Source organism: Podarcis gaigeae (genome assembly GCF_964106915.1).
Source record: "Podarcis gaigeae genome assembly, chromosome: 2".
NCBI lineage: Eukaryota > Metazoa > Chordata > Lepidosauria > Squamata > Lacertidae > Podarcis > Podarcis gaigeae.
Genome location: NC_139679.1, coordinates 33,076,618 through 33,096,236, shown reverse-complemented (window position 1 = coordinate 33,096,236; position 19,619 = coordinate 33,076,618). Strand labels below are relative to the sequence as shown.

Below are 19,619 nucleotides of genomic sequence, written 5' to 3'. Positions count from 1 at the left end.
CTCATAGAGTACATCTCCCACAAGGAAGCCACAGCCGTTGGCTAATAATATTCAGGGAAGTTTTTAATGTGTGATATTTTAGTGTATTTTTGGTTTCTATGGAAGCCGCCCAGAGTGGCTGGGGAAACCCAGCCAGATGGGCGGGGTACAAATAATAAATTATTATTATTATTATTATAAGCCAAGAAAAACTAAGCAGGCCTTGACCTCTTAGAAGACCCTGTGTTAACAAGATTTAAGTTCAGGCCATCTTCATGCAATGTGTTTCATATTTTAACAGGGGCTTGGAAGAGAAGAGATAAAATATTTCCTTTAGAAATCAGTTTTGGATTTCTGCCAGTTTTGGGGAAATGGAAAGTGTAAGAGATGAGTGGTATTGCTTCCCCACACAAATGGTGGCAACAATCTGAAAAGAAACAAACTTATTTCGGCACACAATTTGTATTATTGGAAGCCGCAAACACACACACCCTACTGTGAAGTTTGGTGAATATTCCAGACTATAGGAGGGGGATTTTGCCTCCTCCTCAAAACCCACTGAGCATTATTATTATTAATTATTATTATTATTATTTAAAAAATTGTATACCATCCTTCACCTGAAGATCACAGGGTGGTTCATAATAGTATAGAAATGAGCTACTTCATTTTTGTAGCGTGTATGAAGGGTGGGTAGACATACATGGGTCTTGTCTGCATGGCACAGGAAGCCAAACCTTTGCATAGTGAGAGATGGCAAGAGTGTGTAGCTCTTGGAGAGGAGCTCACAGTTGCTGTATTCCTCCCTGGTGCTTTTAGCTGCTGTGCTGAGCTAAGCCAAGATGTGTCATCTGAACCGGGGGCTTGTGGTTAAGTAGCCTCATCACTAACCACAGTTCAGACGATATGCCAAACCAAACATTAGCTGAGCTCAGTGCAGTTTGGCAACATAAAGGACAAGGGAGAAGTAAAGCAGCTGAAAGCTTTTCCCCGGGGAGACTGCATGGTCTCGCTAAGCTAAGGTTTGGCTTGTGAACCAGGCCATTGTCAAATTATACATAAGCCACAGTGTCACAGTTATATGTGAAAAGATACATAAAATGAACACTGGTCTGTGCACAAACCGGCCCTTGAACTGGAGCAAAAGTAGAAACATTTCATTTTTATCCTGCCTTTAAAGCTAGAATAATAAATGAACACCAAGCTTGCCACTCCCATGAAAGGAACACAGCAAATATGCCCCATCCCTGCCCCATTAGGCCACTCAAGCCCGTACCACTTTCAGGCCAAGGAAATAATGCACCGGCAGCTAGAGGTTCGCTCACTGTAATGATCACTTTCGAAAGCTGCAACAAGAGAGCTCCTCCCAAGCATGGAAGGCAAATTATACGCTCTGTGGAAGGAGCTGATGGATGTAGACCAGGTTATACAAAGCAATTCCTGTCCCAACCTTCTCCATGAAATAGAATTTCCCCCATGTCTGCATCAGTGGTCCCTGTGCAGGTGAAAGTCTGGCGTGGGAAATACCTACATGATCTGGGGTATCTGAGAAATGGGTGCTTTCACTTGTTCCTGATACAGTAGGACAGTTGACCAGATTGCGGCTGGGAGGGGGCTTTTGCTTCAGGTCATGCCACTGAGGTAATGTGCATCAGACCAAAAGCTGAGGCTAATGCCTGTCACGTAGGAAGACATTTTATTTCCTGCCCCTGCGACCAGACCGTTCTGTGGTCTCACAAACTGGAATGGATGGCTTTGCCTTGGAGACTTCCTCACAGTTTGAAGGTTTAAAAACAAGACTTGGCTTTGGTGCAGGCCATTGAAATAGTTCCTAAGGCAATGGCAAACACTCCAATGATACCTCAGGCCCAGCCTCAGGTAAGCTGACGCAATGCAGTCTCTCTTGCAGGATCTCCTAGCGACATAAGGAAGATGGACTCCATGATACTCCACAACCTGTCCACAGTAAGAATTGAGACTCCCTTCCTTGAAGCCAGGATCCTCATGCTCACTTCTTGGGGCTCTGAGTGCTTCGCGGGGAGCCCTGCACATAAGACATGATGGCGTTCTGAAGAAAACTGACTCGCTGGGCTTCCTCCTCCCTCATCCTGGAGATCTCTGCCTCGCGAACCCGCAGCTTCTCTAGTAGGCTTGAGACTTCGCCCTCTTTGTCCAGTAGCGCCTCCCGGTGGTTGCTGGACAGAACTACATAAAGAGGAACAAAGCATCAGCACACCAAGACCTCTGTGGTCCTCAGGATTCTGGAAATGCTCTTGGGGCTGGGCTAAGCTTTACACAGGAGTGGCAGAAAACCAGAAAGCCCCCATTGCCCGTATGATCTCCGCTGGTGGAGAAATCTAGGTTTCTTCTTTGAATGTAAACCTCCTAGAATGACAAAATGGGCAAACCTGTGACAAGTCACTCCCCCAGCTCCAAAGATGCTACTGAACAAGAGCTACAATTGCACTGCTGTTTGGGGAGTTGGCATCTGGGATACCTGGGAGGCAGAAATAAGAGGGGGCGCCCCAATCTTCTCAATCCCGTGGGCTGGATGTGACTTTGTCCCCAGATGGTAGACTGCAAAGGTCCCACCTTTACACCTCTTGCTCATGTATGAGCCACTTAATCTTCTACTCCTGCCCTGCATCAAACGCTTCTATTTCTCTTTATGTGTTCTTCTCAGTTTGAGAGAGGCTGCCACATGGATTCCAGACAGCCCTCTCATTTCCTCCTCCTTTGCTGGGACTCTATGTCAGCCATCTCTGCCTCCTTCAGTCCCAAATCTGCCAGCAAGAGGGAAGCAGGATGCAAAAGGTCCCATTTGTCAGACCCAGCTCCAAGGCATCAAAGGATGCAATAAGAGTACTTGGTGGAGTTAGAAATAGATCGCCTTGGTCTCACAGGCATGGCATACCACCCTGTTTCTTGCAGCTTCTGGGGAAGCAGAGGCACACCATTCCCTACCTTTCAGCTGTCGCTCCAGGGCTGCAATCTTCTCCCGCAGCCCTTCCTGTGCCGTCCTCTCGGCCTCAAGGTGTCCTATCTGCTCCTGCAGCCCTACTCGCACTTTGTTGATCTCAGTTACCTTCTCCTGTTCCTTGCTGCTCAACTCCTGCCATCCGAAATACAGGCGACAAAGCAAGTCAAGAGGGCTGCAGGCTAAGTATGAACCATTTTTAAAGCTCAGAGGAGATGCCCATCCCATCCCTTCCCTGTACAGTGGTACCTCGGGTTAAGTACTTAATTGGTTCTGTTCTTAAGCTCAAACTATTCTTAACCTGAAGCACCACTTTAGCTAATGGGGCCTCCCACTGCCACCGCACCGCTGCTGCACAATTTCTGTTCTCATCCTGAAGCAAAGTTCTTAATCTGAGGTACTATTTCTGGGCTAGCGGAGTCTGTAACCTGAAGCGTATGTAACCCGAGGTAATCTACCATGTTTTACAGACACCCAATTCTACACCAATTCAATACTTCAGTCAGTAGAAATTGCATGTGTTTGAAAATTTAATCTTAGGTTTTCTGGCAGTGAAGGATGCCCTACCCGTTTTCTCCTCTTTCTTTCTTTCTTTCTTTCTTTCTTTCTTTCTTTTTGCTTAGGTAATTTACCGTATTTTTCACTCCATAGGGTGCACCAGACCATAGGGCGCACTTAGTTTTTAGGGGGGAAATAAAGGAAAAAAATTATTTCCCCCCCCAGCCCAAAAGAGCAAAGAAGCCAAGACAGCCAGCGGGATCCATTCCGCTGGCTGTCTTGGCTTCCTCTTTAGCCACGCACAACCTCTCCAGCCGGGAGAGGCTGTGTGCGGCTTCGTTTTTAGCCGTGGGGCTGGGTCAGGGGAAGCTCGAGCTTCCCCCGACCCCAGAACAGGTCCCGGAGCGGAGGCAAGGTTGCGACGCTGGGGGAGCGCTCCGAAGGCTTGCGGATAGCTGCCCCTCTCGCTCTCCAGGCTTCAGCGAAAGCCTGCATTGCTCCATAGGACACACACACATTTCCCCTTCATTTTTGGATGGGGAAAAAATGCGTCCTATAGAGCGAAAAATACGGTATATACCACTCAGTCACCATGGCCTTCAAACCACACTCTCCATTCACCTGCTGAAGTTCTTCCACCCGCCTCTTGAGCCCTTCCACTTGTAGGTTCAGATGGCCCTCCCTAGACTGGGCCTCAGCCACTGCTTGCTTCTGCTGCAGGCAGTAATTCTGAGCCTCGTCGCGGGACTGCATCATCAGCCGCAGCTTCTCCTCCAGGTGCTCCTGTCGCTGTTGCTGCAAAGCCCAAAAGGGGGTGGGAGAGGAGGGGGTGGGAAAGCAACTGCTTGAAATTATATATATAACACCGGCATGCACTAATTAGGGCCGTCTTCCAGTTAAGGAAAACCTCCACCCATTATCGGTGCAAATTTTAATCCTTTAGTTATTCAACTGAAATTGCACACAACTTTTGAAAAAGCCATAGTTGTGAAGCAAAAAGCATAGATTGTGGGCTCACGTTAGCCGTGTGTGTGTGTTTGAGAAAGGGGAATTCCTATTTCTAAGACCGTGCTTGCCACCTGCAGTTTTTGGAAGTAGGAATACAATGCGATGTTGAATTCGCTTCCAAGTGTGCAGTTCTGCAACATATATTTTGCTGTTCTGCAGAGGCAAGAAAACATGAAGCTGCCATGGAAAATGCCAACACTCCCCCACTGCTCCAAAATGGTTATCCCCCCTCTCTCAAAGTGGTTTCACACCCTGATGCTATGACTTGGAGAGTTTCCCGGCCCTGTTTCCACATCACTGGGTGCCACTCGTGTGGCTGTTGAAACACAGTGATGTGATATGATGTAGGCGGTACAACACATTATGGATGGAATGGGGACAAGTCAAGTGGTTTGCTGCTTTTGCAGCTTCTGTAACCACCCCCATTGTTTCTTATAACATGTAGCTCCACCCTCAGCACCCAGCCACGCTCACCTCTTCCAACCTGGCTTGGTTCCTGGCTTTGATGAGCTCTTCCTCAATCTGGCCTCGCTCTACAAGGGCAGCAGCTTTCACTTGGCTCAATTCCTAGTTACAAAAGCGAAAAAAGGGCATTACGTGACAACTTTGGGTTGTTAAGAATCTCGACGTCACTTCGGCCTTCCTGAGTGTTCTCATCCAACAGGTTGCATTTGGATCCAAGATCCTAGAGGAGGTCGAAAAACAACAGAGGATAGGGACTGGGTATGTTTTTCACGCAAAGGTTGGCTATGGCAGTAAGCAGCTTATGGCTGGGACTTCGTACCCTGTGGCGGATCTGCTGCCGCTCCACTCACCTCCTCAAGCCCTATGCGGATGGCTTCCAGTCTCTGGATGCGCTCCTGCAGGGACCGCTCACTTGCCTCCATGTGATGGCTCAGGTGATCTACCTGCATTATGAATGGCACAAAGGAAGGGGGTACATAACAGCATCTGAGCACCATCTAGTGTAACCCCTTCAGCAAATGGGGACCTTCTCATTCTCAGCTCAGAAAGGGATGTTGGGCTCCACTCCGTCCCAAATGGTTTGGGAGCAAAGCCTTCCTTTCAATATAGATACATGAATGAACTGACCTCCTGATAAGAAATGAGGACTGATTCAGACTATGGAGCTTCTGCTTAGAGTCAGTCTAACGCAGCAAGCCATACAGGCTAATTGGGAGATCCCTCAAGGGGAAATGTATTTCCCCTGCCCCAGACTCTTGGGAAGTAAGATCTGAAATGTGGGAATCATTGTGAAAGCATCCAGTCTTTGTATGGAGAAGAGGGAAATGGAGATTGCAATCGGGGAATTCCCCCCAAAAGAGAACAAAAGGCCTTTCCATCTCCCACTTCGCCCTGGGGGCACCCCTTCCTTTTCTCTTCATTCAGTCATGTGAAATGGGAAAGGGACTGAAACCTCCTGTAGGAAAAACTCTGCGACCCTGCATCCTATGCAGCAAGATGCTAAATGAAGGAATTAAATTTTCACCCGAGACAGAAAGTTAGCTTGAGTCAGCTCTGCCTCCTTGAGAAGGGATCTGTGTTTGTCTTCTTATCATGCCCCCCCTCTCCCCAGGGCCACTGCTGAGGGACTTGGCCGCCCTCAACCTCACCTCCTTCAGCCGAAGGGACTCTGCATCTTCCAGGACCTGCTTGAACCTCTTCTTCTCCATGTCCAAACGCTCTGAGGATAAACAGGGAGAACTACAATGAAGTGCCTGATCCTTCACCAATTCACCTCTTCTGTGGAATCCAGACTGCATCTTACATTCAACAGCTCCAGACTCCCCAAATCCTGCTCACCTTCAGCCTGCACAGCCCGCAGCTTCATTTCTGCAGTTGTGTGGGTCAGGTCCTCCTTCACCTGGAAGAGCTGCTCCTGCTGTGCTTTGCACCTTCTTTCCAGGTCGCTCACCTAGAAGGAAGCCACTCTCATGATACCCAGGCAAGCCCAGTCTCTGCACCCTGGACTGCTGGGACAAGGGTGAGAGGCAGGAGCCTGGTGGCAGGAAAAGGAGAAGATGGGCTGTCAGGAGTTCCTGGGGTGTGTGTCTGTGTGTGTGACTCAGGTAAGCTACCCATTGCAGATACTCAAGCCATTCTCTTACCTGATTCTTGAGCAGGAGGTTTTTCTCATGGGCTGCTGAAAGTTCTCGCTGAAGTGTTGCCTCTCGATTAGCAGATGCCTACAAAGGCAGGCAGTGGCAACTATCAGTTCTTCTTCCCCTACATTTCTTCCATCCTCCTCACATACCCCCTATGTAGCACTGCTTCCCATCCCACCACATCAGCTCTGGGCACCTTTCCCACTTCTTCCATGCTGAAGAAGAAGAGTTTGGATTTGATATCCCGCTTTCTCACTACCCTAAGGAGTCTCAAAACAGCTAACAATCTCCTTTCCCTTCCTCCCCCACAACAAACTCTCTGTGAGGTGAGTGAGGCTGAGAGACTTCAGAGAAGTGTGACTAGCCCATGGTCACCCAGCAGCTGCATGTGGAGGAGCGGAGATGCGGACCCGGTTCACCAGATTACGAGACTACCGCTCTTAACCACTACACCACACTGGCCACCTGCCACTTTCTCAGCCACAGATGGCCCCAGTCTGCCCAGATCATCCTGGCCTACCATTTTGTGTTGCTGCAACTCTTTGGCCTGGCTCTCAACCAGCCTCGCCTGCTCCTGCTTTGCCGTACTCAGCAGCTCTCCCAGGTTGCACACCTTCTGCTCGGACAAAGTCAAAGCGGCCTCCGTCATTTGGAGTCTGCAAGGCAGGAAGTGTCACGTGAGATTAGGGACATGCAGCAAAGCAAACACCCGTGTGCTTGTGGTCAGAATCAGATGGTGGAGGAGCCAAATTGTCCTGCATGATCACTTTCAACCTGAAGACCTTTACAGCCACAAAACCTCACGCGCAGAGTAGAGGAGACATTCTCAAGGGGAGTTAACCCAGTATAACAAACTTTCACAGGGTTTTCAGGGATGAGGAATTTGGTGCCCTCCCGATATTTGTTGGACTACAACTCCCATCATCCCTCACCACTGGCCAGGCTAGCTGAGGCTGATGGGAGTTGGCCCAACATCAACTGGAAGGCCACATTCTCTCCATGTCTCTGAGAAATATGTACTTAGATCAACATCAACTCTATCATTTTATGATTCTATGATAAACAGGGCCTGTTCTTGCTTGACTATCTCCTCACCACCCCAGGGTGAACGTTGTATGTGAAGGATCAGGATGTGTTTTTGATAGATATTTTAGAAATACAATAAAAATACTAACCGAATTGAAATATTACCCGTAAGCCACCTTGGGGGAATGTAAATAATTGTGATAACTAAATAAAGAGACAGCATATCCATTTTGGATGCTGGAAAACCATTTCAGCATTCATGCAACATAGGTCAAGTCCAATGTATTTCTCCAGGCGTACACGACGACAGTAATCTTCCACCTTTTGAGACTTGGGACCACCTTCTGCCAAGACATGCATTTGGCGACCCACCTCTTAATTTTTAGCTGTATTTCTGCATAGTGGTAGTGTGGTTGGTGTGACTTGGTCTAGATCAAATTGTGATCCAGTAGGGAGTCCCAGTAGCGAGAACAAGATGGTGTATTAGATGGGTCACACCATCCATTTAAAACTCTCTTAGACCATTTTAACAGTCATGGCTTCCCCCAAAGAATCCTGGGAACTGGTTAAGGGCACTGGGAACGGTAGCTCTGTGAGGAGTTGCTTAACAGCTCTCAGCAACCCAAACTACAGTTCCCATGATTCTTTGGAGGAAGCCATGACTATTAAAGTGGTATAAGAGGGCTTTAATTGGATGGTGTGGATGTAACTTCAGAATGAGATTCCGCTTGAGCCAGATATCTGGGTGGAAATGAAATCCTGCTTTTTCCAACCCCCTTGCCCAGCGGGTCCCCAAAGAGTTGCTGCTCCTTACTTTGCTTGTAGCGAGTTCAACACGGAATGTCGCTCCGTCAGGGCCTCTTGCAACTGCCCAATTCGTGTCGCTGATACCCTGCATGGAGGAGAGAGGCAATATCCAGGTATGGGACTATCTGTAAAATAAACTTTGTAGCAAGAGCAGGGAAGGGAGCAGCCAAGTTGTGACAAAAGTACTGGTTAAAATGGGACAAACAGTAACGAGCCGAAGGAAGATTCTTAGAAATATTTTTTTTAAAAAAAACCCCACAGCATACGTTGTAGATAGTTCCTATGTGACAGGTAATGCTTTACAAGGGTTCAGCACTTTGAATAACCTGTTTTGATATTTTTGTAAGCTGCCTTTGACTATATGAGGAAAGCCGGGTGCAAAAAACAACAACCTTTAAAATAAATAAATAACAGTATTCTGACTGCTAATCCAGAAGACCTATTAGGGTCAGCACAGATGTCATGATTGTACCATACAAAGTGAAGCGAAGTAAAATAGCAATATCCCTAAACTTCCACAGTGGAAGTATCCTCTTTTTGAGATGCTCCCTGTTCCATGCTACCATTTCTAATTGGTGTAATGCCTTAGTAGCACCTGAAAACAACACTGAGGAACCAAGGTCTGGACTCAGCTGAGGAGGTAAAAAATCTGCAGCTCACAATCCACTCACCTACTGCTGTGGTTCATCACCTCTCGCTGCTTGTCAATGGTGTCCATCATATCCAGGTACTGGAAATCACATATGTATAAAATCAGTTACCTGAGTTTTAAATTCAAGCAGCAAGCAGGCCAATGTACTCAAGAGTACTGGGAGAGTCGAACTTTTCTAGCCTCAGGCCACAACTTTTCTTCCCAGCCCTCCAGTTAACATGTCTATAGATTTTTAATCCCACCCTTCTACTAATGAGCTTTGGGAAATGCACAATGGCTCCTCCCTGCATTCTAACTACACAACAATCCTCTGGAGCAGGTTAAGTTGAGAGGTAGCATGGCCTAAACTCATCCAATTAGCTTTATGGCTTGAATCTGAGTTTCCCCAGTCCTAGCCTCAAGCTCTATTCACAAGACCGCAAGTCTTTCTTTGTTGTGGGAACATTATCACTGTAGTCACAAGAGCTGAAGGTAAACACCAAGATGCTGAAGAGCAACAGGTTAGATCCACAGGTGTCTTGTCAGGTATATATAGGGAGACCAAGGACTCATTCAATCAAATTGATTACTTTCAGGGAGTTTAAGGAATTAAGTTTTCTTCGCTGGACTAGTGCAGATGATATTTCTGGGAGGCTGAGAGTTACACAGAGCACTACCCATTTCTCTTGGCTTCAGCAATTCTACCAGGCCACAGGGATCCAGAAAGATGATTTTACAGTAACCATCCTCCCTAGACCAGACCAGACAAACTGGTCGAGGCTTTCTTCAATTTCTAGTATGTTCAAAGTAGTTTGCCATCTGAAGTTGAGAGGGTTCTGTAGATCAGAACGACTTCCTCTGGCAACTTGGGAGGAATCACCAAGTGAGGTTAGAAATGCAATGCCCTCAAGATCAAGCACCATTACAAATTAACCCTTCCACTCAGAGAACCTGATTGAATCCATGGATGAAGAAGACAGGACAGCTCTGTAGTACATACCCCCCAAAAACTATCAAGCAAAGCTAACAAACCTGTCTAGAGTTCTTCTCCTTCAAGCTTATCACCTCTTTGCTGAGCACTTGGGTCATGCTCCGACTCTTGCAGAGGATGTTTTGACGTTCTTGGTTGTGTTCCATGGCTTGATCTGAGCCAGAGGGAGAGAGAGAAAGTGCATAAATGAACCTTTTCACCAAATATTCTGCTCAGGGTAAAGCAGCCAGTGATGTGTAGTCGATAGAACGTTGGACCCAGACCTGGGAGTCTGGGGTTCTAGTCTCTACTCAGTCATGAAACTCAATGGGTGACCTTGGGCCAGTCACTAACTCTCAACCTAATCTACCTTACAAGGCTGTTGCCACCTTGAGCTCCTTGGGAGAAAAGGGAAGGGGATATAAATGCAATCAATCAATCAATCAATCATATAGGTAAAGGTAAAGGGACCCCTGACCATTAGGTCCAGTTTTGGACGACTCTGGGGTTTCGGCGCTCATCTCGCTTTATTGGCTGAGGGAACCGGCATACAGCTTCCTATGACCAATAAGGTCAGTTTTGTCCCATAGTCACAAATGTGAAATCCAACAATTGTTGTTAGTATGTTCCCTGTGCATCTGGCATCAAAATGGGGAGTGTAACATACAAAGAGCATTGCTGGAGTAAACCAAACACTCTGTTTTCAACAGGGGCCTACCAGTTACCTCTGAGACGCCCATAATATAAACTTTAAAAACCCAGCAAATGTGCTGCCCTCCCTCCCAGCCCAGGATGTACTGTCAACTTCAAAGAACTGTGAGCTTGTCTGAAAATCTTCTTTGGTCTCAGGCTGGATGTTGGCCTCTTGTACAGAACCGTTGGGTACAGGGCAGCCCGCTGCAACAGCTGAATGTAGAACTCTAAGCACGTAAAGGGTTGGCACAGCTGCTCACCCACAGCCTTCAGGATGTCACTGGGCACATTGTTCCCGGCCAATTCCAGTTGTCGTAGTGCCCGGTTGCTATGCAGGCAATTCAGGAGTGCACGGCCCCCCAGGAGCCCAATGTTATTCCAGCGCAGATCTAAGTAAGAAGAAAAGCACCATACATGACCACCAGTTAAACACAAGCTCTCGCTTTCCCAAGTTTTCACACACCAGCAGCTAAAACTAGGCCACTTTGGGGGGAGGATGTTACCTATAACTGCAATTCATCGAGGGTCCATTGAAAAGGGCTGGGAGGCTAATTTCTGGTGGCATTCCCCTTCATGTCCTTTTTTTTTGCACTAGGGAGATAAATGCTTGCTGAACTGCTGCAAAGTTTAGCAAAGGAACAGATCCATACTTTATTATACGTGTGTGAAATGAGCAGTATAATTCTATGCATAATTAGAGGTGCTTAAGCCCATTAATTACTATGGGTTTACGTGTGCACCAAATTATGCACAGGGCTCAACTTGAAAATGCTTATGTAAGGATACTTTGCAGGCTAGCGAGACTTTGCGTTTGCGTGTGTGTGTATAGAGTTTTAAGTATTTTGCCATGCATTGCTTCAGGTGCCAGCCAGGCAGCCAATAAAGCTCAACAGCTGAAGGCCTCATGACAAAAGGAACAGAACAGGCCACTAAGGCCGTGTCTGCACCTGTACAGTTCTAAGCTTCACTTGCCCTGGCTTGGTTGGTCGAGAGTGGGCAAATTTATATCTTTATGAACAGAGTATCAAAATCTGCAAAGTGAGATGCCCAACTGCCTCAGCACCACCTGCAATTCTGCGGATGCTGCTTGGTAGCATCTGGTGGCTGCAGTGCAGAAGTCAAACGACCCCAGGGTGAAAGTGGGTCACTGTGCAGACAGGGGTTGGACACATCCATGCAATGCCCTGCAGATACCTTGAGAAGTAGGCAGAGTCCAAGGCTCAAGCCAGGAGAGCAGTCATCACTTCTCTGAAAAAGGAACTGGGCTGACAAGAAGGGGAAGATGCTTCACTGCTTAGAGCAGTGGTTCTCAAAGGGTGTGGCACCCCCACTGATGTAGCTGGGCAGGGAAGATTCAAGGACCATCAAAGGAACATTTAAACATTTCAGTGTGGTATAATACAGTGTCAAAATAATATATTTCTATTTCTAGAATATGGATAGGTATCTTTTTAAAATGAGAGCAAGAGCATCGAGTAATACTAAGGAGAATCCTAGCTGTGTTTTCCAATGTATTGCTGATCGATTTGGTGTGGCATGAGTATATTTTTATTCTGAAAGCCTGGCCCAGAGAGGTAAGTCTGAGAGATCGGTCTTACCAAGTTCCCGAAGACTGGAATTGGCTTTCAGCGCCATGGACAGCTCTCCTGCCCCCTGGTGGTTGATCTGGTTATTGCGCAGATCCAGGTACTGGATGTGACCATTGGCGCCAAGGCCCTCGCAGAAAATGGCAAAGCTTTCTTCCCACACACCCAAGTTGTTCCATTCCAAAGTGAGGCTGGAGTTGGGAGCGGGGAAGAGTCAAAAAGAAAGGCAGAGAGACCACATTAGGCAAGAGACGTAACAGCACAGCTAAGACTGGGCCATACACCAAGCAAGGAGCCTTTAATTTTCCTCGCACTCAGTACCAATTTTATGAGGTAATATTGTGTGACAATCAATAATTTTGTAGGGACAAGAAAGAACGCACCCAGTCTTTTCAGTTTCGCTGAGCAACAGCAGGAGAAGCTGCTCCTGGTCAGATTTCGAAGAACTTGATGTGATACATGCACACAGTGCACCCCCAAAAAGGTCTAAAAGGAGCAGGTGTACCCCAAATCCCTGTGGCTGCTCACCTCCGGATTGTCTTGTTCTGCCTGAGCAGTTTCCCCAGAGCCTCTGCCCCCACAGATCGTAGGTTGTTTCCCTGAAACAAACCAAGCCCCAGCAGTTAACAGGATAACATATGAGCACAGCAGGGTCAGACCAAAGGCCCAATTAGTCTGTTATCCTGTTCTCAGATGCTTGTGGGAAGCCCTTAAGCAAGCCAGCAGCACAATGGCCCTCTCCCACTCATGGTCCCTGTTGCTATCAAAGGGTTAAAAGGTAGCAGAAACGCTCTAATCACTGAGCAGCTGGAGGTCATTAGGCTTCCAGGAACATGAGTTTGTATAAATAGTCTCCCGTGTGTTTGTTTTTCCCCTTCTCCCCTTTTTGGGCGTGTTTGCTGAGATGTGTGGTTCTTCGCCAGGGTTGTTTTTTGTTTTTTGTAAATAAACCTTATCTTTGAGTTACAAACCGCATGCTCCAAGACTCCTCTTTGAAAAGATACTGCCTCTCCTGCCCTTCTTCAACTGCTGTGCGAAATACTCTGCTGTAGTGGGACTTGTGACGATGGAAGCGCACTGGGCATTTACATTAAACTAATTAAAGTTTAATGGGACAGTCCCCATTAAATGGGATTCAGCTGCTTGCTTTGCCTCGTCGACAGGTACAAGTACATCTACACTACAAACAACACTGCTTTAAAATAACTTTTTGTACCATGGCTTTGCCCAAGGACTCTTGGGAGTTAGAAACTTGTAAAGATGTGGTGACTAGCATTTGTTGTTGTGACTAGCGCTTGACAACAGTTCACATTCAGTGTTAAAGTTGATTTTCATTCAGTTGATTTTCATTATCAACTATTATTTTTATGATTCTGCTATTGAACATCACTTTGTGTTATTTGAACTGAAAAGCAGGGTGAAATTTAGTAAGTACGTGAACAGACTCCAAGATTCCTTTGGGCAGAAAGCCATGGCGTTTAAACTGCAAAAAAGAGAGTCTGTACTAGCAACATAGACACACACTGTTTACATTTGAGGTCTGGGCAAATCATATGCTGCAACTTAAGCAAAATATTTGTCTCTCTTGGCTTGGGGGGGTAATGAGGAGCTAGCTATTTCTTATTGGCGCTTTGTTCCACATGTGTTTAGGACTGGGATGCAAAACCATATGCACAGAACCTGTAAGAGTTTCAAGCAATTAACTGGGACTTACGATTCTGAATTCCTGCCTTTACATTTAATACTGTACCTCTGCAACCGTGAAGATGAGGAATTCAGCCTTTAAAAATAGCTGGGATTCTCAAAATTCCAAAGTTGCATTGTAGTCATTTCTGGACCCCACTACTTGGAAGTGGAACCGACTCACCTTCAGATCCAAGGATTTCATAACAGTGTTGGAACAAAGTCCATGAAGTAGTAGCTTAGCCCCTGTAAGGGAAAAAGGAAAGAGCAGTTAATTTCTTTTTGTACTGCAGGTCTGGCCTCTCAACCCCTGGGTATGAGCAGCAAGAGTCAGCAGGTACGTATTTGTTTCAGTCAGGCAAGCTCTGTAGTCAGCAACTTCTTGCTATGATTCTAACACAGGAGTGGCCAAACAGATGCCCTCTATATGCTATGGACAATTTCCATCAGGCTCAGCCAGTATGACCAACGGTCACGGACAATGGATGAGTTGTAGTCCAAAATATCTAGAGCACACTATGTTGGCTATCTCTGCTCTAATGGGTGCCAAAAGCTCTTCCTCTGGGATTATGTTACCTATAACTCTAGCCTGGAAAAAGGGGAGGCATAACTCATTTATAGCATCATCTTATGCATGTTGTGAGCTATCAGGCCCAATCCAAAGCTTTGCTACTGGCTCTAGGCTCAAGTACTTAATGGAATGCCCACACTTAACGGACCCACACTTGGAGGTCTGCAGGGGAGAGGTGTCTGGGGGGGGGGAGAAGCCTTGAGAGGCAGATAAAGTGCTACATTTGACCCCTGGATGTTTCCCATCCATACTGTAGAAGGCAGTCCCAAAAGGCACACCTTCTGTCAAAAAAAGAAAAATGGGGCAATTCTAAAGAGGCCATTGGCCTTCTCTAATTGCCTTACAGCTCCTGTTATTTTACCTGAATACTTTAAGGCCGTTTCCCTCAAGCCTGTGCCTTCTGAATGTTTTGGACTACGACTTTCATCATCGCCAGCCCACATGACCAGTGATCAGGGAGTGCAACAAGTGCATCTGGAGGGCAACAAGCTTTCCACCCATGTTTTAGGGTTAGAAATAAGCTTGTATTCTCAGGATGTTGTATTCTGCCCCCACTGCCAATTATTGCATAGTGCAATCACAGAAATTGCAGTGTATGCCTGGCCCTGTGTAAGAAGCTCTTTTAACAACATGTTATTTGGGAACTGGGAAAATTCTGTTTCAGTGTAATATTTTCTGGGGTTTAGTCTGTTAAATGCAGTCTTCACATTATGGGAAAAAAACGCCCCAGCCTGGGTGGCTGGTAATTAGCAGGCATGTGGGGGTGTGGGGGTGTGTGTTAACCCTTTCCTCCCCTACTGTGGCACTGAGGAAAATCCACTTTCTGCAAAAAATCAATTTTACATCACTTCACACATCATTGTTTGGCTCTTGATGGGATTTCAAATACACCCCTCATAGAGGCATCATGGTTCTGAATAGTGACCAAATCCCCTTAAGGCAATTGCCACCAGCAGGTATTCCAAGCCCTTTTATTCCTGGGCCTCCCATGGCAACTTGTAATCTTTTGTTTTATTCCTTCCCAAGTGATACTGGAAACCCCTTTTACGAGGAGCAGAAATTCCCACTTGTGCAACGCAACGAAAACATATGGGTGACAAAGCCACATCAGCAACTGAAGGATGGGTGAGAGGCCATGAGGAAAAGGCCATGAGGAAAAGAGGCCACAGACTTTGACTTTTACGGTCTATTCTCAGGAAAGGACAGAAATCAAGAATTGCCTTATGAACAAACAGAGCCCCACCTTCTTCACTCAGCATACAATTGCTCAGCGTGATCTCGGTGAACTGGAGTTCATCTTGCAAGAGCTTGCCCAGGACCCCGCAGGTTTCCACAGAAAGGGTGTGTGTAGCTAAATCCAAGCGGCTTTTCCCTGAGGCTTCCTCCAAGTGCTGCAGGATACTTTCCTGGGGTTCAGCACCGCTCTCCTTGCACAGCCTAACGTAGGACCGTCGGAAGTCATCCATCTCTGTGGCAGGCATCAGTGTCACTCATGCCCCTCCACGTAGATGAGGAATTAGGAGGGGTCCCGGTGTGAAATGGCAGCCGAGGGTAGCCTGGGGGACAGCAACAGTCAGATATTACCACCCTGATACATGCTGCTGAGTGCTTTCTCTCAGGTAATCATGCTTTTAAGATTTTAAGAAAACCCCACATAAGGGCACTAGGAATGGCACCAGCCTAGCCAACTTTACCCCGAGACAAAGCAGTCAGGTTTCCAAACACTCACTGAGGGTTGCTAGAAATACAGCCTCACCCTTCAACTGCCAGCGTCAGCCTATGTAACCAAGGGAAATGGAGCATGATGGGTAATGTAGTTAAATTCTTCCTCTGCCAAATCCTATTATTTAGGAAGTATGGCATGCTGGGAGTTGTAGTTTAGAAGTAATATTTGACTTTCTTACGGACATTCCTTCTGCTAAGGAGTTCTTGTTTTAAACACACAGGGTAAACACACATATAATGATATATATGAAATCAAATTAGAATCTGATAAAGTGTTTTATGTTAAGTTTCTGAAGTAATGAAGGCAACTTAACAAGAACTAGAGTTGGCAGATCAAGCATGTTTAAAAGGTCTCAAGAGACCTTCAGTGCCTGTTTTATGGGACAGCCATTCTCTAAAATAAGAGGCACCTGTGGTCTTCGTGTGGTGTAAGAGAACCCTTTAAAAATAAATATCTAGTGTGCCTGTTCTACAAGATTCCTGAACGTGAGAGATTAGCCAGAATCAAAATGCAAGTCTGGCTAGTCTCTCATATTCTGTGGAACTGTAAGATGCTGAAATCTGGGGTGCACATTCTGCAGAATACAGGACTTCGGGAAAACTTGTTTATTTTTGTGTGTGTGTTATCAAATTAATGCATTAATTTAACTGGGAAGGATGAAGCCAGCCTTTCACACAAAGATGCCAAGTTGTTGTCTGCATCCCTGGAGGTTTGCCTTGGAATCATACATGTTTTCTGTGAGAAACTGTTATAGAGATGTGGGGTACAATATGACACTACAGTGTGCCATCAGGGATGAGAATTAGACACTTTATGTTTATGTGAGAACAATCCACTTACTTGTAAATTAGTTCACAGTAACAGTTCAGTCTCAGGATGAGTTCACACATACATGTTAACCACTCAGTGACTGCAGCAAAAGTAACCACTATCACATTTCAAGCATTATGTATCACCTCACACTGCCAAGCACAGTTCTTTTCAATGGAGGCAGTTAATTCTTGTGTCTACAAGTCACTGTGTGAAACGTCAAATTACATTGGCTCTGAAATCTGCAAACTTCCCCTGAACAAAACTAGACTCACTTGGCTTTTAAAAAGTTTAAAGGTAAAGGGACCCCGACCATAGGTCTAGTCGTGGCCGACTCTGGGGTTGTGGCGCTCATCTCGCTTTACTGGCTGAGGGAGCCGGCGTACAGCTTCTGGGTCGTGTGGCCAGCATGACTAAGCCACTTCTGGCGAACCAGAGCAGTGTGCAGAAATGCTGTTTACCTTCCTGCCGGAGTGGTACCTATTTATCTACTTGCACTTCATGCTTTTGAACTGCTAGGTTGGCAGGAGCAGGGACCGAGCAACAGGAGCTCACCCCGTCGTGGGGATTTGAACCACCGACCTTCCGATCGGCAAGCCCTAGGCTCTGTGGTTTAACCCACAGCGCCACCCACTGTCTTAATTGTAAGAAAAATTGTAAGAAAAATATGTAAAGCAATAAGAAATTGGTTGAAACGGTTTCATATATGTATTCTTACATTGCCTCGCCCATTCTCTCCCTACACTTTCCCTTCAACACTGTCTTGCAGTTTTAAAAAACGTGTTGTGAATATACTAATTGTATACATTCAGCCACACTTTCATACCCATTCATGCCTCAGTAGACAAAAAAGAAGAGAAAATCAAATGAACAGAAGAGTAGGATAGAGGAAAAAGAGAAGTGAAAGTTCTGATCAGTGTGGATTTCAAATTTAAAAGGCTGAATCAGCAGCAGATTCTGCATACATCAGATTCTATTTGAAAGTTTTACTAAAGGAAGAATTGCTACTCTCTATTGAAAGCATGGAGACAAGGAAGCCGTTAGGAAGACGAGCACTGGGAATGTTGAATAGTTGCTGAATTGTGGGAATAGGTGGCAAAGTGTATCAACTAGTCAGATCCACACTATACATTAAAAGCTCATGACTCCCCTCCCCCCCCCCAATCATCCTGGGAACTGTAGTGCTCCTCACCAAACTAAAGGCCTTGCTTCACATTCCCTTTGAGTGTTTTTGCCTGGTTGGAATATTGAACTCTGATAATTATTCCTACTAGTCTGGATGGAGAATAATAGGGGTATTTGTGTGTGTGTGTGTAGAAAGTAGCCTACTGTACAAAATAACATTTATATTCATTGCTCTGTCTGCATTTGCCTCTGGTCCCAGCTAACACTGGCTGGGAAAGTTGCCCCTAGGGAAAGCTAGACCTTGCCTGGCCTAGTGGAATTTAGAGAAAGCGTATGCCATCACATTTCCTTGCTCTGTACCCACTATTTGTTTCTCAGCCCGTCAGCTGTTTCCATGCTAAAGAAGGTTCTGACTAAAATTACCCTGAGAAATAAAACAACTTTATTTGTGTATTTTCTAGCGCCCATCATACTGTTGGCACGAAGATATTAAGAGATGGTGACAATAGTTGTATAGAAGCATTTTAGTACTATTTCAGTGTCAGTAGCTCCAGTGCCTAGTATGCGGACTTAAAGCTTGGTCCTAGCCAAGTTTACTCAGAGGTAAGATGCATTAAATTCAATCAGACTTTCAATGACTTAAGTTCTCTTAGGAAGGCAGCCTAATGGCCTGGCCCTAAACCTTTTGGATACAGAACTACTTCCAGGGAGCTAAGCAAGCTCAGGAACTGCAACTGTGTGATCCAGTCCTATAAATGTTTACTTAGTAAATCCCACCGAATTCGGTGTGACTAAGTCACAGTCTTTGATTGCACAAATGTACAAGAGAGGAAGTCCTACTGAACTTAATGGGATGTAATTATTTTTTTAGGAGTAATTCCTACTGATATAAATTTAATTCCAAGTAAAGGCTTTAGAATTATGATCCTGTAGGGCTGGTGGAAAATGCATTTACAATCTATCCTACTAGCTACGTACTAGTTTATTCTGAACATGGTTACTACGAGCAGTAGAGATGTGAGCAGAATCAGCTATGGCAGTGGAGCACAGGAGCAGGCGCACGTGACAATGAGGGCCAAAATACCATTTCCACTACCAAATGAGCAAGAAAACCACCCTTCCTGTCTGAACTTACTCGAGCTGCGGCTCTTACACCGCCTATTTTCTCCCTCTTATATCGCTTTGCCTTCAGATCCTGGCCTACCCCCAGGTCCCCAGGCCGGGCTCCACTGCCCATGCAAAACAAGGCTACCCGTTCAGGTCTCTACCTTAGATTACTTACTGAGTCAAGAGAGCGCAACGCAAGAGACGGAGGGAAGAGTCAACTACAACTCCCACAATGCTCGGCCAAGGAGGTCTCTTCTGCCACCGGAAGTGGGATGAAATCGCGAGGGGAGCCGACTTCAGACCGACTACATGTTCCA

At 46.1% G+C, this 19,619-nt stretch overlaps 1 protein-coding gene across 6 annotated transcripts; it reads right to left on the bottom strand.

The window, feature by feature from the left end:
• Nucleotides 1–1,289: 1,289 nt before the first annotated feature.
• Nucleotides 1,290–19,615, bottom strand: LRRC45 (leucine rich repeat containing 45). 6 transcript variants are annotated; one of them, XM_083727892.1, is made up of 18 exons: nucleotides 19,478–19,615; nucleotides 15,778–16,090; nucleotides 14,148–14,209; nucleotides 12,809–12,879; nucleotides 12,293–12,471; nucleotides 10,955–11,083; nucleotides 10,064–10,176; nucleotides 9,072–9,130; nucleotides 8,408–8,485; nucleotides 7,088–7,223; nucleotides 6,571–6,648; nucleotides 6,266–6,377; nucleotides 6,076–6,146; nucleotides 5,278–5,370; nucleotides 4,937–5,029; nucleotides 4,076–4,249; nucleotides 2,944–3,091; nucleotides 1,290–2,184 (listed from the first exon to the last, which is right to left on the bottom strand). In XM_083727892.1, the coding sequence occupies exons 2-18, from the start codon at nucleotides 16,013–16,015 to the stop codon at nucleotides 1,988–1,990; spliced, it is 2,031 nt and encodes a 676-aa protein (XP_083584018.1). In that variant the 5' UTR covers nucleotides 16,016–16,090; nucleotides 19,478–19,615; the 3' UTR covers nucleotides 1,290–1,987. The 6 variants fall into 6 exon arrangements, with proteins under 6 accessions (XP_083584018.1, XP_083584015.1, XP_083584019.1 ...); XM_083727889.1 differs by having other exon boundaries at nucleotides 19,331–19,479; XM_083727893.1 differs by lacking the exon at nucleotides 19,478–19,615 and adding an exon at nucleotides 16,264–16,316.
• Nucleotides 19,616–19,619: the final 4 nt, after the last annotated feature.